This window comes from Pseudonaja textilis, chromosome 1, assembly GCF_049901715.1.
Source record: "Pseudonaja textilis isolate UNSWEBS1 chromosome 1, rPseTex1.2, whole genome shotgun sequence".
Taxonomy (NCBI): Eukaryota; Metazoa; Chordata; class Lepidosauria; order Squamata; family Elapidae; genus Pseudonaja; species Pseudonaja textilis.
The window spans coordinates 205,470,710-205,496,269 of record NC_141990.1 but is presented as its reverse complement, the minus strand read 5'-3'; the positions used below and the strand labels follow the sequence as shown (position 1 = coordinate 205,496,269).

General features: G+C 40.2%; 1 protein-coding gene across 1 annotated transcript in view; it reads right to left on the bottom strand.

Moving 5' to 3' along the window:
* The window catches only part of NXPH2 (neurexophilin 2), a 41,224-nt gene extending 19,056 nt beyond the window's left edge, over positions 1-22,168 (bottom strand). Inside the window, exon 1 of the mRNA XM_087920300.1 lies at positions 21,731-22,168. Within this exon, the coding sequence (XP_087776426.1) occupies positions 21,731-21,796 (66 nt within the window). The 5' untranslated portion in view covers positions 21,797-22,168. The remainder of the gene's footprint in view (positions 1-21,730) is intronic.
* Between the last annotated feature and the right edge of the window lie 3,392 nt (positions 22,169-25,560).

The following is a 25,560-nucleotide window of genomic DNA, read 5'->3' as shown; positions in this document are numbered from 1 at the left end:
ACGAGTCCAGGATGGGACATACCAAAGCTTGCATATCCACGGGAAGGCCATCGTCCGGTCCACTCACTCTGACTGTGGAACAACCTTCTGTAGTCCCCTTCATCCAAATGCCACTTCAGCGGAAGCAAAGGAATCCAGGCGATAGTGCCGTATAAACGGCAAAGGAGATGCCCAGGTAGCTGCCCTGTGGATTACCTCAAGTGGCACCTAGGTATTCCAGGCGGCAGAAGTAGCAGCACTTCTAGTGGAGTAGGCTGTAAGGTTCTTGGGCATTGGCAGGGACAAAGTCTAGTAGGCCTTAGAGATACATGTTCTAATCCATCTACCAACAGTAGATGAGGAAGCCTTGTTTCCTAAGGACGTAGGTTGGAACGAGGCGAACATGGCCTTGGATTTCCTAAAGGCTGTAGTACCTTTGATGTAGATATGGAGGGCTCGCCTTACATCCAACGTATGCCACTTGTGCTCCAACTCATGTTGGGCAGAAATCTGGTAACACAACGTATTGCGCCCGATGAAACCAAGAATTCACTTTAGGAAAAAATGTAGGGTCTAGCCTTAGAACTACCCGTTCTCATGGAAAATGCACAGATTCTGTCTGAGAGTGCCGCTAGTTCTGACACTCTCCTGGCCGAAGTAATGGCCACTAGAAAAATCACCTTGATGGTCATAAATTGAAGAGACACGGACCTGAGAAGTTCAAATGGGGGTCCTGTAAGGGCTTGCAACAATTTAAGGAGGTCCCATGAGGAATACATGTGAACTATAGAGGGGCAAAGATTAGAAGCCCCCTTCAAAAACTTGAACACCAAGTGCAGAAGACCTTCCAGGTAGCAACATAGATGCGAGTAGTGGAAAGCTTATGGGAATCCTGGATGGTCTTTATCACCCTGTTAGGGAGGTTAGAGTCCCTCAGAGATTGCTGCTCAAGCACCAAACAGCAAAGCAAAACCACTGAGAGTCTGGGTGGAGTAATGCTCCTTGATGGAGGGAGATCCTGGTGGCCGGGATCCTCCATGGCTGGGCTGGCAGTGATGAGGCCAGATAGGGATTTGGAGGTATGCCTCTGTGAGATCTATGGAAGAGAGGAGATCGCCCTCCTGAACGCTCTCTAGAATTGAATGTAAGGTCTGCATCTTAAAATGCCTGTATGGGATAAACCTGTTCAAAAACTTGAGGTCAAGAATGGCTCTCCACCCCACCCCTGAGGCCTTTGGGAGGCAAGAGTAGAAACCTAATCCTTGTTGATCCACCAGAACCGGCTGAATGGCTCTTATGTCCACGAGGTGTTGAATGGCCAATTCCATCAGGGCCCGTTTGGAATTGTCCCTAGATATTGGGCAGCAGACAAAAGAACTTGGGGTTGGGGAGAGGAACTCCAGTCAGAGACCCGACCTCACCATCCTGAGCACCCAGGCGTCCAATGTTTACTCCTCCCATCTGGAGGTGAAGAAGGCCAAACAACCTCCGATGTGGGTGGAGAAAGGGCATTCACTTTGAGTGTCAGAAAGAACGACCTCCTCCTCCTCGAAAGGGGCATTTACCAGTAGTCTGCTGCTACCTGTCTCAGGTAGTTGCTCCTGACGAGGAGGGAAAGTTCTCTGGGCCAGAGAGAAATGAGTGTTGGACTTGGGTCGGAAGGAAGAAGGTCGGTAGTACTGTGCAGGACGATACTCTGATTTCTTCCTTCCTGAGGAGAGAACCTTTCTCTTGCCCCTGGGATAGCTCCAGGGCATTGCCAAACAGCTTTTCTACGGTGCATGGAGCGGAGGCCAACTTCCATTTTTGGCAGGAATCAGACTGCCAATTTTGCAGTCAAAGGAGCCTCCTAGCTGCCACCGATGAGGCCATGGCCCTTGATGCAAATTTGGCTGAATTCAGTGTAGTGTCCGCTGTAAATGATTTTATTTAGATCTTGATGTGACCTAAAATCAGTGGTAGGTAGCCGATCTTGCAGTTGGTGCAGCCAGTGCAGAGATGTCCTCATAAAAAACGAGGCTCTGTAGAGGCCCAGACTGCTCAAGCCACTGCCTGGTGGGTGCGCTTGAGAGTTTGCTCTGACCTCTTATCTTCTGCCTTGAGCACATCCTCTGGCTCAGTGGGGATGCCTGATGTTGAAAATGAGGCAACCACCCGAGCATCCACAGCTGGAGCCAGGAGAGTCTTGGCCAAGGAAGGGCCCACATTGTAAAAACTCCTCTCGTGTGATGAAGGCCAAGGCTCTGCCCCAGGGGAGGCACACTGCTCCTGAACCAAATCCAGAAATAACAGAGGGGATGGAAGTACCTCTATATGGAGTACTGGCTTTGAGAAAAGAGAATCACTGTGGATAGAGGAAATCACTTGGAATCACCTCCCCAGGACTTAATTGGGCAGTGACCAGGGCCTTGTGCAGGAGCGGTTTGAACAGGGAAGGTTTAAAAACTACTGCTGAGGGGGTTTGAACAGATCTAAGCCCCTCCTCTTCAGATAGATTGGGATCCTTGATCTCCCCTTCCTCCTCCTCTGACATGAACAACTGTGTTCAGAGGGGGTTGTATAATCCCTCTCCTCATCCTTGCCCCAATCCAGTTGGGTAGATAGGTAACTGAACTGTTGTTGTCTGGGAGAGCCTCTCTGAGATGGAGGGAACCCTTGGGAGTAACCAGGGAAGAAAGACTGACCGCCCCCAAGGGGCGGAGGAGTTGCTGAAACCCCTCAGTGAGGCCCTGCCTGATGGCCACTGAGACCATGTCTCTGATATCATCAGGCCTGCTCTGGGGGGGGGGTGTTCCACTGGACACGGGCCTGCAGCAGTGGAGTGTAAGCTGCCTCAGGCCTAGGCCTATGGTCTCCTTGAATCATCAGACCTAGGTGGTAAGAGGGACCAGGGCCCCAGGCAGCCTCTCTGAAGTTGGGCCCAGACCTGCTTAAATCCTGGGGTAAAAACTCTTCCTTCACCCTCTCTGGGGACCAAGTTAGAAGATGGTTGGCAGAGCTAGATTCAGCCTCCCCCACCCTGGCCGTAACCTCTGGGTAAACCTGCACTTCCCCTAAGAAGTCTGCTGGATCTGGTTTCTCATCTGTTCTAGGGTCTTAGCAAACTGTTTTTCCAAAGCACCATGCCTTCTCTTCTCAGCCCTGAGCTCGGATTTGGATGTCTTTTGGGGGGCCAGGGCCTTGGCCCTGATCTTTGCTGCAGCCTCTCTTTTTGCTGAATGGCCTCTTTGTCTTTTTCTCTTCCTCACTGGGGCTTGAGAACCTTGAGCTTCTTCCAGGCCAGTGAGGTCTGGCTGGGCCACTTCACTCTCCATTTTGCTAACAGGACAGACACAAGAGCTGCTGGGAGCTACCCCTATGAGAGTGCTGCCTGTTGCTTGGGCCAGGTGAGCAGTAATAGCTGTGAGCCCCTGGTAATGGCCGCTCCTCAAAACAAAATGGCCGACTGTCCTTCAAAATGGCCATCTGCCATGTGCACTAGCCCTGGGATGACCTTACCACCTCACTCGCTCATTAGGTTCTTACGAGGCCCCGAGTGATCCAATGATTAACAGGGAACAGCTGTGAAAACCAGAGCTCCAAAAATCAGTTGTGGAGCAGCTTGAAATTCGGTTGTGGAGCAGCAGCTTGATGTGCTCAAGAAGACTGCGTGGGGTGCTTAGCCGAATGCTCCCTGTGGCCGCAGCTTCTCAGAAGGGCAGCACCAATGTCTCGATGCTGCAGGAGAGTGGATCCTTGCTCTCCTCATAACATAGCTCAACCAGAGCTCCAGGAGCTGTGTAGAAGCTGCTTTTTTGTGCTTCTGATGAATACGCTATTCCTGTAACACACTAAACATTTTAAACTCCTTTAAACTTCTTCCAGAGACACTAGCTCATAGACAAGAAGCTGAATCAAACGTTGGGGAGCCAGCTAGGGGCTGACTTTTTATATAGTGGCAGGCTCAGCTCTATGACATCAGAGGGAGGAGTCATACCCATCCTTGATTCTCGTCACAGCGTGGATGAGAATGGGAGTAGTATGGTTAAAAAAATGGCTGCAGATGGAAGTAATATAACTGGAAAATCTTAAAAACATGGCTGCATGTTTTGCTTAATGGGTATGCAAAGAGTGCATCTGTCTATGGCAATTGGAAGAATACCATAACTATTGTATGTCCTTATGTAAAGTATAGTAAAAAGAAAAAAAAATACAAAAGTAAATGGAAAATCCACATGAAAGTTTGTTAAATGTGCCTGAGCAGTTTGGGAAATTGAAAGAGTATAAAAAATAACATTGCACAAAATTTGATAAAACCAGTGGCACTGCCTTGAGCTGGAACATGTAGATGTATAATTTGCACTTCAGCATGCCACTGAAAAATGTGTGAGAAAAAAAAATATAGTAGTGTATGTTAATTTAGAGAAAGTATATGATAATGTAAATAAATTTGAATTTTATGCAACTTTTCATATTATGGAGTGCAAGGTCTGTTAATATTCATGAAAAACACCAATAAGTAATATACAGAAAAAATAGATGGGACTATATAATAACTGCTTCCATATTGAACAAGGAATGTGATGCACTTTATTAATGTCTTTATGGGTAAATCTATATGGAATGTTGGTAATGGCAGATGTATCTTGTATGTGTTTTGATGATAAAAGGTATCCCCCATAGACATCTGAACCACTTAAAGTGCCCTTGTAATAAAGTATGCATAACAAACTGAATTAACTCTGAATGGCAATGGGGGCAAAATCAGACAGGAACCAATGGGCCAGTAAATCTCATGTTTTATATTTACCGAACCTATCTCAAAGATAGCATTAACTGCCATGTTGCGCTAATAGGAAAAGATAAATAAATAAAAAAGTCAAGCAGGTGGTTTATCAAAACATTGTAAGTTCATGCTGTAATTTACACTATGTTTGTCATTTTCTTTGTCTTGTGTTTGTAGCATAGTAAAACAAAAGTATATAATCTATTTAATATTTTGTATATTTATAATTGTAATTGTAAGCTATCTAGAGTTGCTTTTTGGATGAGATTTGCACATATACACTTAATAAATTAAAAAAACAACCTGTAATTCTGCTTTTGTTCAGGGCTGCTCAGCAAACTGCCAATGTTTTCCTACGGGACCACAGTACACTGCAATGTGTTTGAATGCTTAATAAATTTACGATACATATTCAAAATAATTTGATTGATTTAAATGAACTAACATGTACATTTATACTGTTATGTTTTAGCCACAATAAAGCAAATTTACATATACTAATTCTAAGATGTTGTTGAGTATCCCGAATGATTTTAAACAGTTAATATATTGCATGATGCAATGGGAAATACGATTCTGAAAATTAATGCATCAAATGCCAAGGTTTCTGTGTGACAAGCTAAATGGAGTGATCAATTGCAATTTATATATCACTAGCAAACATTCTAACAAGTATATTTGTGAATTTCGGTTAAATGTTTACAAAAGATGGAAGGAAAAGGTTAAGATATGCACAGCTGAATATAATAATGTACTTCTGCCCATTTTATAATATTAAAGCGAGAGTTTCATATGTCATGAGAAACAGAAAAGTTGAATGCAGTTATATTAAATTATTAAACTATGTTTGGTAAAATAAGAAAGTCAGAATGAATGGGTGAGAAATGAATGTGGATTCAAAGGTCTGATGGGATGGAGTTGATAGGATCCTCCAAAAGAGTAATGTAAAAGAGCAAAGTAGCAGAAGCAAGCTCTATGAATATAGTTTGTAAGTGTAGAGAATAATATGGTGAACATTGTTGATTTAAACTAGATTTATTTTTTCTCTTCTCTCTAAATTACAATTTCTGTCCTTTCTAAGCTACTTCTTATGTACTTTCATAGATTCCTCAATGTACTTTTGGCTCAGAGTTTGTGGACCTGTGCTAAGAGTTGACTCTGCTGTTTTCTTACTAATAATGGTAACATGACTTCAAGGGGAGGTATAGTAGAGCTGACAATTGTGGCAAAGACTAAGGAAACTTTTCAGATAGGAGAGCACAGGAGATCATCTACATATGCTGCAGACAGCTGCTCCTCAGAGACTGAAGCAGTGGTTTTCTGAAGTGTAATAGTAGGTGGGGATGACGTTGAGGGATGAGAGGAAGAGATGTTACCTAGGAAATAATCAGACAAGTATGGAGGAGTCCCCAGTAGCTTAATGGCCAGAGGAATAAACTTTGGAATAACTTGCTCTGATGGATTAAGCAGTTAAAAGTGGTGGCAGGAGAGTTGTATATACAGATTTGCAAGATTGATGTCAGCCCTCCCAGGTAAACCAGATAAGAAACACCTCCAGATGACTTGTTTCTACTTTACTGTAAGGTTACAGCAATAGTATCTTGCAAGTTTCAAGGCACATCTCCTACCTGAGGGAATTTTCTAAGTTTCTTCCTCTGACTGTTAAGCCACTGGAGTTCCACATCTTTTCTCTGAGCAACTCTAGCAACTCTTCCTATTATCACTTCTCACATAACATTACAGTGGGCTTTAGTGGTAGAACAAGATGAGATAAGCTGACTTGCTCACAACTGTGGGAGAGACTTTTAAAATACACTACATTCACAAAACCTTATAATCACATTTGGAAATTGCACATTAACTGTTCTAAAGCTATTGAAGATTGCACAGTAGCTGTTCTAAAGCTATTGGAATGAAAAGTTTGAGAAGTTTTCATTGAGAAGTTTTCATATGTTTAATTCTGAACAAAATAAAAATTATAAGCTTATGAATTTAAAAAATTAAAATAAACAGCAAAAAGCTAAATAAGATTCTGTTCTATGAAAATTATAAAAGAATTAAGGGTTCAGATAAATTTCAAACATTGACTTTTACAATATGCTTTTGAAATTAACTATAAAAAAATAAAGTTTCTCATGGGAGATAGCTCCGTTGTCACTGGCAGAGGCACAGTGGGGCAGTTTCCAGGGCAGCCCTGAGGGACAGATCTAAGCATCCTGCAGGACGGATCCTGCCCGCAGGCCTTGAGTTTGATGCTCCTGATCTAGTGTAATGTTAAAATTCTTTTTCAAATCTACATATGCTCAGTTTGTGCTATTTGATTATCACGTTTAGTTAAAAATGGAGGATATCCATGTAGATTAAACAGTATATAAATTTAGTATTTTGTAGATTGAAGGTATCTACTTAGATAAATTCTCTCTTTTATACTGTACTATTGAAATGTATGAGATAAATGAGCAGTTACTGTAAAATAACAGCTATAAAATTGAGGGAATGAGTTCTGTATAATTACCCTGTTTCTCCAACAATACGGCCTCCCCCAATAGGAAGTCCCAGCCTGTTTTATAGGCATGAAATGAAATTAAGCCCTTCCCCTCAAATTAAGGCCTATATTAAAACATGCGAAATGGGGGGAATGGTGGGGGGGCTTGCCGTTAGGAAGTACTTTTGTTGCACACCCGGATATGGTGCTGCCTGCGTTGACCCCGATACAAAGTGCCCCACCAATGCCGAGGTCAACTTCTAAGCCGTCGCCGCCTGCCTGAAGATGCAAGGGGGGGGGGAATTAAGTCACCCCCGAAAAGACGGCCTAGCCATTTTTTCAGGGCTCAAAAAAAAAAAAAAAAAAAAAGACCTGGCCTTATTATATGAGAAACACGGTAGTAGCATCTTTGCTCTTTTGGCTAACAAGATTTGCAGATGTGTCTGATGACTCTACCTCAATATTAAAAGTCCCCTTCTTTTCTCCATTCACATATTAATGGGTTGTTTCTACAAAAAGACATGAAGTAATTAACTACACCAGCTCCTTTCCTCCTCTTCCATTCTCTCTAGGCCTTCTTACATTTATCAATTTTCTACTGATGATTTTATAAAACAAACCTCTGGAGAACCAAACTGATTAGTCAATCAGTAGTACAACACTCTACAGAATTTGAGCCAGCCGTTAATGAAACTAGGAATGAATGATTATCATTTCTTTTACAAATCATTTTCTCTAAGGAAATAGTTATTTTTTTACTCCTCGTCCACTAATCTGCCCACTTTTGCACCTATTTTTAAGTATTTTTAATTTCTAGTCCTATATTTCAATTTCACTTATTGCAAACTAGTTCCCAAGTACATTATTTTAGTATGATTAAAATTCTGAGGCAGAATTCACAACTGTTTAGGGATATACAATGTAACATATAGTGTGTGTTACAGTACCCAAATTAATCTCACTGTTGCCATATTACCATTACTTTGTTCTGGACTGCTATATAGTCCAATTAAGCTTCTATTAGGATTAAATAAAGCACACAATGACACAATAGCTTTCTCATAAAGGGTAGCAATTACATGTACTACTCTAAGACTGCTTTTATATGGTGCGTGTGTATGCCTTCAAGTGAGTGTTGACTCCAGGGGGCTGCCTGGGCCGATCCCTTCAGGTTTTCTTTTTTGGCAAGACTTTGGATGTGATCACCATTGCCTTATTTTATAAGACTGAGAGAGAGTGACTGGCACAAGGCCACTCAGCTGAGTCTCCCAGGTTCTAGTGTAATGTCCTAACCATCATACCAAACATTTAGTATTTAAGTAATAGTCCATTCACGGGTCACTAATAAGTATTTTTCTAATTGCAATTCAGAGTATTTTAAGAATACTCTATTTCAAATTTCAAATTTGAAAATAAAGAAATTTGAAAATGGAAAAAAAGAAGTAGCTGTATTTCATTCTCATTTTGATCCCTACTTTATTATACAACACACAAACATTAAAAAATTTTTTAAAAGCTTTTATACTGTTCAATATTTTTAAAAGTCTGGAGAAATTCTCAAATTGTATATCAAATATTTTGAATAAGTTGGTTTATGCTTGCAGAACAGAGCTCTTTTTGAAGTTTACAGCTGGCAACTTTGGAATGTTGAAATACTTAAAAGTAATTGCATTCTGTTTTATAGGGAGGCAATGTTCCCCCAAGTGTGACTCCTCTGCTTGAATAGGCACAAAAATGTCAAAACTAGAAAAAGTACTTCCATCTGCTGCAACAAAGGTTGTCCTAAATAACAAGAACTTAGAGGGAATGCTAAGAGAAAAAATACAATACACGATACCCATTATTTATGAGTAGAGTTAATGCAGTTCAGTGGTGGTATTCGACCGGTTCTGGAGAGCCAGGAGCGGCGGTGAGTAGTGGAGACCAAACTGCTTCTTTTCGCTGCTCTGTGGTTGGCCCACCCGGGCTCCCATACTCACTTTTATGGCCAGAATTCAATGCGCAGCTAATTTGCATGGTGCAGAATAGCACCGCGCAACAGCTGCTGCAGCAATCACCATTGTGCAGGCTTGCAGGAGGCAAGTTAGAACGCCTCTGCGCCTGCGCAGTGTGTTTGGCATGCACATGCATGCAAAGTGTGTGCATGCGCGCAAAGCGCGGCCACCAAGCCACACCCACCGAACTGGTGGCAACTTTATTTGAATACCACCACTGATGCAGTTCCCATTTATTGTTGCATGGGTAACAATATCTATGATATACTATTGCATCATTCATTCGTTCATTCATTTCTACAACCTGTTATCCCAAATGCATGACTCTGGGTGGCTAATAATAAATATAAACAAGTTTAAAACTTTACAACAAAATAACAACATAGATAGCAGCGAAGATAAAAAAAATAAATTACCACCAGTTATCAGGTTATGAGCTCAATCACACCCTGGGCCCAGGTGCAATAACACAACCAGGTCTTAAGATTTTATGGAAAGGTTGGAGGAATGAAGCTTTCCAGGGGGCAAGTGTCATGACAGAAAATGTGCTCTTCCTGGGTCCTGCCAAATGAGAATCCTTAATAAGTGGGATCCAGGAAATCTGAAAATAGGATGAGTAGATATAGCTGGAAAGGGATGATCCCACAAGTAACCCGGCCCCATACCAAGTGTTGCAAAATAAATATTTTGTGGTTTCAGTATTTAACACCTATGCACTGTGGAGTAATTTGTGTTTTTTTTAAAGAAAGACTGTAGAATTCTTTCAGCAGTAACTTATTGTGGAAGATGGAAAAGGACAGATGTACTGATGGAATACCGTGATGGAATGTGCAGCTGTAAGAATAAAGAGAAACTTCCTAACAGTGAGGAGTTAATTGTTTCCTAACCATTTACCAGTGGAACAGCTTGCCTTCAGATGTTGTGGGTGCTTCATCACTGGAGTCCCAAAGGTGCTTTTTCAGGAGGCAACTGGACTTTCTTGTCTTTTCTTTTGATAATGTTTTGCTTCTCATCCAAAAAGCTTCTTCAGCTCTGACAGGATAGTGGGGAATGGAAGGATTTATACTTCCTTGCGGACAGCTGGTCTTTTGGATCCTTTGAAGCACTTGGAGGTTTATCTGTGACATATAGGGTCACCTGAGTAGTGCTCCTGGTTCCTGTAGTCACCTCTGGAAATCCATTCCTACTCCCACATCATTCAAAGGGATTATATTCCAAATTGTGTAGCTTAAAGTTTGTAGGAAAAATTGATTGAGAATTTCATCAGTGGAGGTTTTTAAGAAGAGACTGGACTTGTCTGAAATGGTATAGCATCTCCTGCTTGAGCAGGGGGCTGGACTAGAAGACCTTCATGGTCCCTTCCAGCTCTATTCTGATTCTGAATTTGAGAATAGAATAGATAGAATACTTTATTGGCCATGTGTGATTGGACACACAAGGAATTTGTCTTGGTGTAAATACTCTCAGTATACATACAGGTACATTCATTAAGAATCAAGGATCATAACGTACAACACTTAATGATAGTCATAGGGTAAAATCAACAATCAAATCATACTAGGAAACAGTCAAGCGGGGGGATGGGTGATAAGGAGTGATGAGAAGATTAACAGTAATAGTAGTGTACACTTTGTAAATAGTTGAACAGTGTTGAGGGAATTATTTGTTTAGCAGAGTGATGGCTTTTGGGAAAAAACTGTTCTTGTGTCTAGTTGTTCTGGTGTGCAGTGCTCAAAAGTGTCGTTTTGAGGGAAGGAGGTGAAACAGTTTATGTCCGGGATGTGAGGGGTCTGTAAATATTTTCACAGCCCTCTTTTTGACTCATGCAGTATACAGGTCCTCAATTGAAGGCAGGTGGGTAGGAATTGTTTTTTCTGCAGTCCTAATTATCATCTGAAGCCTGTGTCTGTCCTCTTGGGTTGCAGAACCAAACCAGACAGTTATAGAGGTGCAGATGATAGACTCAATAATTCCTCTGGAGAACTGTATCAGCAGCTCCTTGGGCAGTTTGAGCTTTCTGAGTTGGCGCAGAAAGAACATTCTTTGTTGTGCTTTTTTGATGACGTTTTTGATGTTAGGTGTCCATTTTAGGTCATGTGATATAGTAGAACCTAGAAATCTGAAGGTCTCTACTGTTGATACTGTGTTGCCTAGTATTGTAAGATGGTAGTATGGGAGGGTTTCTTCTAAAGTCTACCACCATTTCTACGGTTTTGAGTGTGTTCAGTTCCAGATTGTTCCAGTTACACCATGAGGCAAGTTGTAGAACCTCCTGTCTGTATGCAGATTCATCGTTGTCTCGAATGAGGCCAATCACTGTTGTGTCATCAGCAAACTTCAGTATTTTAACAGATGGATCATCTGAGATGCAGTCATTGGTATATAGGGAGAAGTCAAGATAGCACACAGCCTTGGGGGCTCCCTGTGCTGATTGTACAGGTATCGGATGTGATTCCACCTAGCTTCACCTGCTGCTTCCTGTTAGGAAGCTTATGATCCACTTACAAGTGTGTTCAGGTACCGCTAGTTGGTTTAATTTACTTAGAAGAGTGTCTGGAATGATGGTATTGAATGCTGAACTGAAGTCTACAAAGAGGACCCTTGTGTAGGTATTTGGAGATTCAAGGTGTTATAGGATGTAATGCAGAGCCATGTTAACAGCATCATCTGTTTGCTCTGTTTGCATCATCTGTTTGCTCTATTTGCTCAGTATGCAAACTGCATGGAATCTAACAGCGGATCCGTGATGGTTTTCAGGTGGGATAGCACAAGCCTTTCAAAGATTTTCATAACTACAGATGTTAGAGCAACTGGTCTGTAGTCATTCAGTTCCTTGATGGAGGGCTTCTTTGGCACTGGGATGATGGTAGAACGTTTGAAGCAGGAAGGAACATAGCACATCTCTAGTGATCTATTGAAGATTTGGGGGAAGATGGGGGCAAATTGGTCATCACAGATTTTTAAGCAAGAAGGAGTTATCTTGTCTGGCCCTGGTGCTTTTCCTGGCTTCTGTCTGTGTAATAGATCTTGCACTTCTTTTTCTGTGATCACCAGAGGTTGTGAGCCCAATAGATTAGGGCCAGTTGTAGGAGGCTTGGCTGTTGTTGGTGTGTTTGAGATGAGGGTTGTGGAGATAGGGGGCTGTAGTTTCTTTTCAAACCTGCAGTAAAACACATTCAGGTCATCTGCTAGTTGTTGATTTCCTTCTGCCTGGGAAGGAGGTTTGCTGAAGCCAGTGATGTTTTTAAGAGTTTTCCACGTTTGCTGGTTCATTTGTTGAGAACTGATTCTTTAACTTTTCAGAGTAGCTTCTTTTTGCTGCTCTGATCTCTCTTGTTAATATGTTTCTGGCCTGGTTGTATAGCATTCTGTCACCTTTTCTGTAGGCTTCCTCTTTGGAATGATGTAGCTGCTAAAGTTTAGCTGTTAACCAAGGTTTATTGTTACTCTATATTTGCAGGTTCTTTGTTGGTACACATAAGTCTTCACAGAAGCTAATATATGATGTTACAGTATCTGTGAGCTCATCTAGGTCTGCAGAGGCATGTTCAAAAACATCCCAATCAGTGCAATCAAGGCAGGCCTGGAGTTTCAGCTTTGCCTCATCTGGCCAAGTCTTCACTGATTTAATTGTTGGTTTAATGGTTTTAAGTCTTTATCTGTAGGCAGGTACAAGGTGAATCATGCAGTGGTCAGTGTCCCATAGCTGCTCATGGTAAAGACCTATAAGCATCTTTTACTGTTGTGTAGCAGTGGTCTAAAGTATTTTTGCCTCTGGTGGGACAATTTACATGCTGGAAATATTTTGGGAGCTATTTCCTTGATTGAAATCTCCTAAAATGATGGAAGGGAACCTGTGTGTCTGGCTTCAGCCTCCATAATTTGATTAGCAAGAGTTGGTAATGCCTTGTTTATACAAGCTTGTGGAGGAACATACACAGCTATTAGGAGAAATGAGGAGAACTCACGTGGAGAGTAAAATGGCTTGCAGTTGATGTGTAAAGACTCTTAAGATTTCATCACAAAACATATATATTATAGTTATATCCTGAGACCAGCTGTTGTTGATATATAAACATAATCCTCCACCCTTTGTTTTACCTGATGTCTCTTCAATTCTGTCTGATCTAAACATCTGAAATCCTGGGATGTATATGGTGTTGTCCCCATGAATTTGTGGATTAAGCCAGGTTTTAGTAAAACAAAGAACAGCTGAATTATGAAAATCAGAATTCCATCTATTTAAGAGATGAATTTCATCCATCTTGATAGCCAGTGAGCGTAAATTAGTCAGAAAGATTGAAGTGAGAGGAGTTTTTTCCCCCCTATTCCTTAGTGTGTTAAAATTCCCGCTCGTTTACCTCGTCTCCTCTTCCGGCGTGGTCGCTTCTTTGCTTTCTTTGTTGTAATCCATAGCACCGAGGAATTGGTTAGAATCTCCTCCGCGTTTGCAAAGACAGGTGGGGGTGGGGAATCAGAAAGCTGCTCCTTAAGGAAACATTGCCTAATTCTTAGCAGATGGTCTTGTGAGTATGAAATCCATAGTGAACTGCAGATAATAATAAGGAATAAAGAAACCATTAGACAGTATTTCACCGAGGCAGTCGGTCGGCAAGGGGGAGATGTTGGCAAATAGCCCTGCAGTTTCTCAGAGAAGAGGCAGCACATTCCTAAGAGGAAGCCAAGACAAGAGAAAACCCAGTCCTGAACTGGATGGAGGAGGGAGGGAGGAAAAGGTTCATAATAGCCACACTCTGGAATCTCCCAGGAGATATCTATTAAATTTAAAAGTTATAGCTTTAGTCTGGCAAGATTCTATCAGGTGTAAGCAAATAAAGAATTAGACTCAACTGGATCTTACTATGTCGCCTTTGTGCTAAGGCCTCACTGTCAAGCTGTGGAACCTGTTAGTTAACAAAAAGAAGTCCTGGAACCCTTGATCAATAGGCAATGTTCTAGCGATAGAAAATTGGCTTCATTCAAGTGATTTCAAGAGATGGATTTGTGGATGTAAGTTTAAGTGGGCTGCCCAGCACCTCAATTTGGATCACATGACCATATGAAGGCACTGCAACTTAAGTAACTTTGAGTATAGGTGGTAAGTCCATTTTTACAGCATTGTTGTAATGTCTAATGGTTGCTCATAAGTAGAGAAGTATCTGTAAACAGTAACAGGGCGTACCACATTTTTTATTGCAGAGTGCTGAACCTTTTGCTAAACATTCTGTTTTTATGCACTCCCAATTTCCATCATAGCCTGCTTATCATATTCAGCAACTAACTTTCAACCACATGAAAAATATTACATACTCCATTATTTATTTTATCACGTTTTATCATAAACTTCTCTAAATGAACAAACATCAGAAAACAGTTTCCCACTTATTCATTCAATGATCTGCTGACCAGCAAAAACTCAGCTCCACATATCTCCTGCTTGACATAAATTCATACTACATTTACCAAATATTGTTCACAATAATTTCTTGTACAATTTTGGTCAGCATTATGCCAAACACCTCTCAAACACATTTAACAAACTAATCTCAATACACATTTTGCTCTTTTATTACTTTTCACCTTATATAAGAGGTCAGTAAAGGCATTTTTCCAATTGTCATGCAGAAATGTATTCTTTATAGAGAGATTTGTTTATTTATTGATGTTATTCATATAGCTGCCTATCTCATAACAGTGAGTCTAAGTGGGTACAAAAAAACCCAAAAGTTATAAACATGCAATATTATTTTCCATAAATTTGCATCTATTTTAAAATGTATCTAGTTACACTGTCTCTATCCACACCATTACCATTTTTCAGTATTCCCTAGAATTACTTTATTTTTTTAATTTTAGCACTAACATTTGTAGAATTTATATCAGTTCTACTTTTGACACATTGTTAAAATTCCCATACAAATCTCTAAAATTGTCCCTTCATCACTTCCTAACTTCAGTTTCCCAGATCTTTTCATCTTTCTTATTTTTAATTCCATTCAATCTTCTGGAGTTTCTTTCTTTAGGATTTGCTTTTCTTTCTCCACTCTCTTAACTTCTGATTACCCTTGTATCCTGTTCTAAATACTGTAACTCCGTTTTTCATCATAAATAACTTAATCATGCTTTTACATCCATTTATTTAATATTTGTATTAAAGAAAAACTTATGCTTGAACATTTTTCCTCAAATAATAACCAATCATCATTTTCTTTCATTCTTGCATCATCAAATAACCCAATGACATTTTCTGTATTCTATGAATTCATCCCTACCCATCCATTCTTATTATTTCATAAAGTTTCCCCCTAAATTGCATTCATGCAAAATCATGCAACATCCCCATTCCCTAAAAAAAAACAAAAAAAACCCACAACTTGTCTCTAATTTTTTATCATCACTCACTGGAGCTTAACATGCAATTATTACCACAATACAAATTTCTAGTTTCACACAGTACTGCAAAAGTCGGATATGCATTTTAGGCTTCTACTCATAATTAAACTTACAGTTCCCTATGTACAGCATATAGATAGTCCTCATTCACTTAGTGACCATTTGAAGTTACAATGGCACTGAAAAAAGTGACTTATGACCATTTTTCACACTTGTGATCACTGCAGCATCCCCATGGTCACGTGATTTACATTTGGATGCTTGGCAACTGATTCACATTTATGACGGTTGCAGTGTCCCAGGTCATGTGATCACGTTTTGCAATCTTCTGACAAGCAAAGTCAGGTTCACTTAAGAACCGTGTTACTAATTTAACAATTGCAGTGATTCACTTAACAAATGGGGCAAGAAAAGTTGTAAAATGGGGCAAAGCTTACTTAATAAGTTTCTCACTTAGTAACATAAACATTGGGCTCAAGTGCTATCGTAAGTTGAGGACTACCTGTATCCATCAATTGCAATGAAGACAAGGCCACCTCATATAGGTCTGTTAGATCCTTCCCCTTTTCCTTAGTTTCACCAAAAACGAACAACCCCCCCCCCACGAGCCTCATTTTCTTTCTTTCATTTCTTTTCCATAGTCTTCCTGTTTTTCAAGTTGAAATCATTGATGTGTCATAGAGAGGCAACGTGGGTGATGGTTAAGAAATTGGAACTAAGATTTACATTCTATGAATAAATAGTGTTTAGCTTATATTATGTGGTTTTATAGTTTCTCACATATAGGCACTTCCACATCTTTAACCAGTTCGTAGTTCTTCACTTTTTCAGAAGTCTGTCTAAAGCAATTTACACAAGGATGCCAGTTATATTGCAGGAAAAGTGTGCTTTTCTTCCAATTTCCTTGACCCTAATTTCCCATATGTTTCTGGAGTTTTATTTTTTTTTTAAAAAAATGCATTGTAGCCTGTCTGACATCTCCAGACATGCCTTGTTGCTCCCAGCCCTGACAAGAAGAAAAAGAGCTCCAAGTCCTAACTAACCCGTAATTTACAGATTTTACTATGTGTAGCATCCAGCTACAGAGCAGTAGTTGCTGCTGGTGCTGGCAAATATCAGTTTGATCATTTCTCTTCTGAAAGATTTGATTTGGTGGGTATTGGGAGAATTCATCAGTGTCTTCTTCTACCTGAGAGAATTCCTCCGGATAGCTAATAACACTGTAAATTGTATTTTTGTGCAAGTTCTGACTTTATTCTAATTTGTAGGCAGCTCTCCCACCATAATCTCTGTCAAGGATTCTCTATATGGTACTATTTTTTTTTTCCTTTTAGTAGTCAGGTTTTCTTTTTAATACTGTCAAGAGTAATAAAAGATACACTTTCTCTCTTTTTTAGAGTGTTGACTTTTTTATTGTAAATAATGTATGGTTAACAAACATCTACATATTTTTCATAGTGGCATTAAATCAGTAAGGAGGAAAATTTAGGCCTACAAATGAAGATGTTAAACAGCAGTATTCACTTAGCATTGGCACAATGAGATTTGACTAAACCTGGGACCAAAAGAATGGGAAGTAGACTTCTTTCTATTATTTCTAAGGAAGAATGTTAGAAATCTTCTTTTTTGTAATCTGTTTGTCATTGTTAAAATATTTTAGCTCTTTCATACAAGACAAATACCAGTTTCCATTAGCACTGTGGAAACATTAATAGCGCTATTCCTATCTGGTGATAACTGGGGAGGATAATTGCAGATTATTACAACATAGAAGTGCTGTGTGCAGTCATGGAACAAGAAGAGATGGCAACAGACTAAGAGAACTGACTAGGAACAGAAAACTGAATTTTGAATTGTTGTACATACTAATTGTCAAATTCTATTTTAAATACACTTCCTTCTAATTCTTCACAATATCTTCATAATATTAATACCTCAGAAGTGCTTAATAACACAATTAAATATATTGTCCATATTTAGGTAACACTTTCTTCATATTCTATTTTAAAGTGTTCTTGGTTAATACTGGGCTAATCTTTTGTACATGAGACATCTAAGTTTCCTTTTATAAAATGATGTTTCTTGCATGAATGTATGCATATATTTGGGTATGGATAAAAAATACCTGAATAATAAAGCACCCTAAACTACATTTACAACAAGAAAACTAATTTTTTTAATCAATCTTGGGCATTTTAAATCAAAACTGAAACACAAATAGTTTTTAATTACAAAATATCAAATAAAATATAAATGAGACCAGTAAGTAGTATATTTACTATGTTAATGTTTACAAAGCCTCCTTTCCTTCCCATTATATAAAAAACTTAAAACAAAGAAAAGTGATACTTATTTCCAAATTACATTTACATCTTATAGAGATATCAGCAGTTCTATTCCATGAACTGCATAATTAAGAACATACAAGTTTCTTTTTCACAGCTTTATGAAATAAGATTTTAAATGTGTTAGTGGTCCTACTTCACAGTATAATGAACTGTATTCATTGTAACTGTGTTGATATTCATTTTTTTAATAACAAAATATACTCTGAACAGAAAAATAAAAATTAGCATATAATGTTGTTCTTGCAATTTTTAGAAAACAGAAACCTTTATTTAAAGTTCATTTTGCAATATTAACTTTTCTGAAATATGCACTTGTATATTTTTTATTTGTAAATACAATACATAGGAAAATGGGATACTAGGAAAATAATGTGTTTTTAGGAAAACGATAAACATGCTTGATTCAATTTCAACAGAACTGTAAAATGGGTCATAAAAATCTCCTTTATAAGACATTTTCCTCTCGATAGTGACTTCAGTTCTCTTGCTCCTGTGTTCTAGTTACTAATGTGTCACTGAATAATTCGTTACAAGAGAAAATGTAATGACTATTAGATTTAAAAATAGTAGTCACTGGACAAACCTTCTCTTTCTGTCACTATTTAGGTGATAGGTAGGTGTTTATTGACATGGCATTGTTTTAGCATATATTGACTACCATGTTAGCTAATGGTGATTTATATGAAAAAAAAAACCTTTTGGTGGCTATTCACAGCATACAGGAAAAATACAAGATGTACAATTTTATTTTTCCATTCGATTTGTAGCATATGTTTTACTATCTATTTTAAATATACCCTCTGTATTTTAGACACATCAACAACATAATGTGATGTAAATTTCTTTAAAAGTTTATTGTTTCTTCAGAATTAATTACTACCAGGGCTTATGTTTAATAAGGGATCTTAAGACTGCCATTTAATTATGGTAAAAAAAATCAGGGTATGTTAAATCAGCAATCAGGATTCCAAACTTAAATAGAACGCACAAAATAAAATGGGATTTTGATTTGTTCTACTGACTATAAAATACTACATTCAATACTACATTCTTTAATTCTGCACTTGATGATTACTGATAGAAGTCCTAATCATATTTATAAAGTACATTTCAGTTTACTATTTAAATAGCATTTATTCCATTAAGATAATGCTGGTCAGCATGTGCAGGCTATTTTCTTATGTTTATATTTGCCAGTTTTCACAACATCTTTGAATACTGACAATATTTGGAAGATATTTAATCATAGAAAAATCTGTGGAAAAACAGTGCATTGTTTTAACAGAGTTGCCAAAATCCATGCAATATCTGACAATACAATATTTTCACTATATTCAAAGTTATCTAATATATTTACTGCAGCTAACTCATGGTAGAGTAGAACAACATAATCCTACATTCATTTACTTGAGACTAGATGTACAGAGTTTATTAGAACTTAATTCCTAATGCATATATGGGACTGAATGACAACTGATTAAAGTAAAGTGCACAAGAAAAGGATGCTCATCAGTGAGATTCAAATTACCTAAACATAAAAATGTACGAGTTCTAATGAATAGTTTATACATAGTACCACCTGAAGACAGTTTTCTCTATTTTAAATGTTTTGATCCTTCAATGTACCACTCATATGCAAGGCAAAGGAAGTAAAGCAGTAAAATATTACTGCTTCAATCATATGTGAAATAAAACCAATGCCCGCTAGAAATTTTAATCAGTCCCTAATGTATCCACTGGATTTTTTGCAGGGAAATTTCATTTTCCTGCTTCATTCACTATTTCCCATTCATATCCTTAATCACTGTGTGATGTTTAGCTGGAAACTATTCTAAGCCTTCACCCAGGTTTTATTGGGTTTTTTTATTAAAGAAAACCACTGTGGAAGAAAGTATGTGCCTTATCTCAAGGCTGCAGCTTTCCATTTCATTGCTCTGATAAAACACCAAAGCAAAAGAAAGAAAAAGACTCACAATCTTACAAGACCAGCACAGTCTTAGAAAAGGATTAGAATTTGAAATAAGCTTTTTCAAAAACTAATCAATCAACTCCTACTGTAATATTAGAATCAGCTCTTAAGAAGGCTATTTAATCCCTTCAAGGTTTATTACATATTCCATTATTGACTACAGTAACACAAACTCCCATACACATACCATTTCAGGTTGCATACAGCTGGGATGAAAATAAAACTTTGCATCCTTGCTGTGCGCAAGCAGTTAACATTTTCCTGAAATGGGACATTGATTCTTTTTAAAGCAAAATATTTAATTGCAATACAACTTTTTAATGCTTTCCTTTAGGAAAAAGGAGATGGATATTTCAGTGCTTTTTCTTCTTTTGACACAGTATGCCATATATTTAACATTAAAAGTTTTTTTTATTTGTTCTCTAAAGTACAATGCTACAGCCAACTTCAGGACTCTATACCTTAATTATAAAGTTTTTTTTTCTTTATTTTAGACTACAATCTAAACCCTTTAGCCTGACTGGGTTATAAAAAAGTGATTTACTTCCACCCAAACCTGCTTCCTAAAAATACTAAAAGTCAATTAAACTCAGTCACATCATTATAAATACACTTTGCACCTATTTGCATGAGTATCAATTATACAAGGATGCTTTAATATCCAAACAATTAACTAAAATCAAACAAAGTTCAAGTTTACAGTAAATCTTATATCAAAGGAAACAATATAGTGTCTATATCAGTTATGTCTAAGCTGAACTTTAAAAAGTCCAGCTGTCTTTAGCCCTTAATATTCTTCTATTATAAAGTGGTTGTGTATATGAACACTTTTCAAAATTTTCCTTCATAATCACCAAATGCCTAGATTTTCTGTACTAGATATATCACCCCAGAGATCTCCTGTGCATTAAAGAGATGTCACTACAGATCATTCAGTCAAGAAAGAAACTAACTCTTATCAATCTGAGCATTGGGCAAAACAAATCGCAAGTTCCTGCCCGGGAAACCATTACTTATCGAGATAATTGAAAAATAAAAAGTTGGTCATCTCCTATCCAAATTTCAAAATCCTGCCTCCAGTGACAGTAATTCAGTCTTGAATGCTCCTCCATTCTAAACCTTTAGACCCAAACTCGGACTGTATTCAGTGGACGGACAACGCAGGTGCTTCTCCGGGGCTCCCAGTGAAAAACGCGGAAGGGACCCCCGTTTTGTCTCCTTCAAAAGCCAGCGCTTCCCTCGGAGGAAAGGCGGCTAGGGCTACCCCCTGATTTCCCCTCACACGCAGCTTCAGGACTCACACCGCCCGGTTCCCGAACCGAAAAGGCCCGCTGTATTCAGAGACACCCTCTGCCCCCTCCACCCCCAAATCCGGCTCAAGAACGGGCGGCTCTCCCATGGCCATCGAATAAAGTTTTCAGCCCCGGGCTCCCGTCACCCCGCCGAACCACCCGGACCGGGCGAGCCCGGCTCCCTCGCGGCGAGGGGAAAAGGCGGGAGATCAGCAAGAGCCGGGCAGCCGCGAGACCCGTTCTCGGGGCAAAGCCCTCGCCTTTTAACACTCAACCACACCGGGTAGCAAAGTTTAACGCGGAACGCCTATAAACTCGCATCCAACGGCAAGGTAAAAGAAAGTAAAAGAGGCGAATGCAAAACCCGGACCCCCACCCCCACACAACCCGCAAAATCCGGACGCCGTCGCTTCGCAGCCTCTGCAGATGCTGCCGAAACGAAGAGGGAAACGGGGAGTGGGGGTTAAGGAAGAGGGGAGTCGCCCCCCGGGCAAAGTGGACTTACGAGCGGGAGGAAGAAACTCTGCGCCACCACAACCAGAGGGAAAGGCTGCCGCAGGTGCACCATCATCCTGGCTCCGGAGTCTTTTAAGAGAGGCGTCCTTTGCCTTGGCTGTGGCTCATCTCCACTTCGAAAGGCAGGGTGGAGAGCGCAGGGACATTCCACGACGACCGAGGACGACGCAGCAGCCTCCTCTTTTGCGCCCGCTTTCGGGAATCTGCCCCGCACACACACACGCGCGCGCGCCCGCTCGCAAAGCGAGGAGAAGGCTTTGTGGGAGCGGACGAGCGAGCGACAAGCCGGGCGGCCCGGCCAGAAAAAGAACCCCGCGCACTCTCCCAAGCGACCGTTCTGTCGAACTCGCTCCTCCACCGCAGTCAGGCGGTGCTGGGGTGCGACTTTCTTTCCCGCTGGCCTCCCTGGAGAGGAGGGGTTGGTTGGTGGGTGGGTGGGTGGGTGAGCTGGCTGTCTGGCTGAGTGGGGAGCGGGAGGGAGGCAGAGCTAGGAAAGACGCGGCGTGCAGGTTGTCTGGATTATAAACGCGAAAGCTTGGGAAGATCCCCGTGGGGAGGCGGGCGAGGGCGGGAGGGAAAGGGAGTCGCGCGCAATGCCGCGGTGAGCGCCGGGCAGCTCCGTAGTCTCTCTTTTTCTCTCCCTCCCTCCCGCCCTCTCTCTCTCTCTCTCTCTCTCGGAGAGGGAAGGAGAAGGTAGGTAGGAGGGTCGTTCGCCCTTGGCGGGAAAATGCCGCGAGGAACCACAACTGGGTCTGACTGGTCCATCTTCGGCGAATGCTTTGGAAGCGTGTGAGGAAGCTTTGCTCCCTGACTGTGGACTGCGCTCGGCAGCCTTCCCTGGGATGGGCGGACTCAAGACTTGAGAAAAGTGGCTCTGGGCACCTTGGAAATATAATTGAATTCCCTAGCTCAGTTTAAAGCAGAATTGCCTACCCTCAGGCGCTTCATTACTTTTTTTTCTTTTCTTTTCTTTTCCCAGTAGACGGTTAAGATGTACACATTCAAAGGACAGAAATGCGCGGCAGAGTTTGAAGCCTGGACGTTTCAACGTCAAAGCTGAACGTGGCTCACAAGATTTGCTTTTGGTAACTCCACACTGTCTTCATTTCAGCATTATTGCTGAGAGCAAGAATTGCTCCTAGAGTGAAACTGTTAGGGGTCTGATGTTTTTGTACACCCCTTTGAGTCATGTGCAAAGAGTCTGGTAGACTGAAGTCTACTATATGGAGATTCTTGCCAATAAGATTGCCTGTAGGCAAGTTATAATGTTAGTTTGGGGGGGTGGGGGGCAACCAACATCTTGTTTTCCCAATGGACCCTCAAGATTAGATGCAGGAAGCAACTACTGCCGTTGTTGATCAATACTCGAGACATACCCATCATTGTGGGGTTTGCAAAATTAAGCATAGGACCTGTTGTCTCTTTTCAATAAAGTATGACTGCCTCCTTGAACAAGGACATACTGGCCATGCATAATCAATCTTTTCTCTTTTAGAATGTACACAACCCGTGACCCATGTTCGTTTCAGAGATATTTCTTTACCTAAACAAGGAAATAGAATGACCACGACTCTTCCTGTTGGCTTCCCTACCGTGGGAAGCTAATGTTCCTTTCTGTTTCCCTCTCTTCATCCCTCCCTTTGCTTCCCTCCTCTTCCTCCCCCTCCTCCTCCCCTTCCCTCCCCTTCACTTCCCAGCATGCAGGTAAATGGCTGCTGCTGGGTGGGAGAGAGAGTGAAGGAAGTGTCAAGTAGGCAATGAGGACTGAGTGCAGAGGGACTGGGCCATGTCTCCATTGATGTTCTTCCTGCAAGCTTCCTTGAGACAAAGACTTTGCCGGTGAGAAGGTGGCAGGGAGTGTAGGAAAATCAGCAATTACATCAGTTCCTTCCTAGTTTCTCATTGATTTATGGGAAGCTACCATAGAATGTTGAAAATGAGGATCATATCACTGCTTCCTGAGGCACTGTGGAAGTGGCACTGAACAATAGCAGCAGAGTGAGCTAAAATAGCAAAAAATAAAATAAAAAATCCCCACATTTCATTTCCTCAAGCCTAATGGACAATCTATAAGGTACCTTGAGGTACCTTTTATTGGCAAAACTTTGCTTGACAAGGCAGCATTTCTCCCAGTTGAAAGTTGCAATGCATCAAAAAGACACAGGAATTTTAATAGTATACAGATAACTGCAAGGAGTGGCCATTGTGGCTTTTCCTATGTCTCTTCAAATGTTTTTTCCTCCTTCCTTAAGACCAAGGTCATAGGAATTATTGGCCACAGAGCGAAGAGAGAAAAACTCATTCTTGGTGCAGTATCTCCATTGAAGTTATTTGAAGTCAGAAAACATTGTAATTATTATTTAAAACACATTCTTTCAGTCACCTGCTGCTCCTCGACTCTATTTGATATCAGTGTGTGCTGCTGAGACATCTCTCAGAAAGTGCTGCTCATGTTGGCATGACATGTGAAAATATAAAGGATTATACTGGTAATGCTGTACAGAATGACTGTTTTCCTTAAGAAAAGGATTAAAGCTTCATGCATTGCATGCCTCTGACAAATCTATTAAATACATTGGGACTTATTTCTCAGAGAATATGGAAGGAAAAGATTTCTATATAATAAATATGTCCCATTTTGCTGTTTTGGGTGTGGGAATGAGTTAGGGTTAATATCCAATCTAATACATTTTCTATTTTGGTCCTATTACCAAAACAGAAAACGTATTATTTATTATCCCCTATGTACAAGATACTCCATATGTAAGGAGTAGTGTCAGATAATTAGGTTGTGTGTGTTTCAAGACTTTTATGTGCCTTTTTATAGCAGGTTGTTTCCCTGCCTCATACTACCTGTGAGCAACCCAGGGAGGCAGAAAAATATAAAGTGCTAAGATCATATATAACTAGAAATGGAAAAGGTGGTTTAAATGGAACACTTTGTCCTTCTAATTTTCTCAGCGTCTCTTGTAGAATTTGGACTCGCTCTGACTTAACTCAGCAAGGCCTCTTGGACCATGCTGTGGGATATATTATTACAACGAGAGTTAACGCTATTGTAGGAAGAATCCTTCTCCAGAATCCAAAACAGCATAGCTTATTTTAACTATCATGTTAACTTTGTTTTTGACAGCTATGTTATGGGTTTGATGCAAACGGACCAGAGGTGGTATTCAGCAGATTCTCACCAGTTCTGGAGAACCGGTAGTGGAAAATTTGAGTAGTTCGGAGAACTGGCAAATACCGCCTCTGACTGGCTCCGCCCCCATCTATTCTCCACCCCATCTGCCTCCTGAGTCCCAGCTGATCAGCTGGGTCTTTTTTTGTTGTCCTGCACAGGAGAATAGAGCTGGAAAGCAGGTTAGTGGGCAGGGAGACAATTGAGATTTTACAGTATCCTTCCCCTGCCATGCCCATCAAGCCACGCCAACAGAACCAGTAGTTAAAAAAATTGAATCCCACCACTGAAATGGACATACGTATACGTTAAATTTCATTTCCCAAAGAAAGTAAACCTGGTTGCTATAAGAGCTGATGAAATAGAACAGACTGGCCAGACAAGTTTACCTTAGCAAGTTCCATTTTATTAATAGATCATAAAAGAGCGTGGCCTTTTTTCTTTCCATCTTTTCTTTTCAAGGATGTGTTAGACAGCAATTTTTATAATAACACACCGTCTGTCATTTTGGAGAAGTGAGACAGACTGTATTACCATAGCACTGTCACATAGAGAACCTTTATAACACTTCCAAAGTTGTTAATTCTTATTTATTCAGAGACTCAAGTTACATGGAAACAAATGCTAATGAAATAAACAAA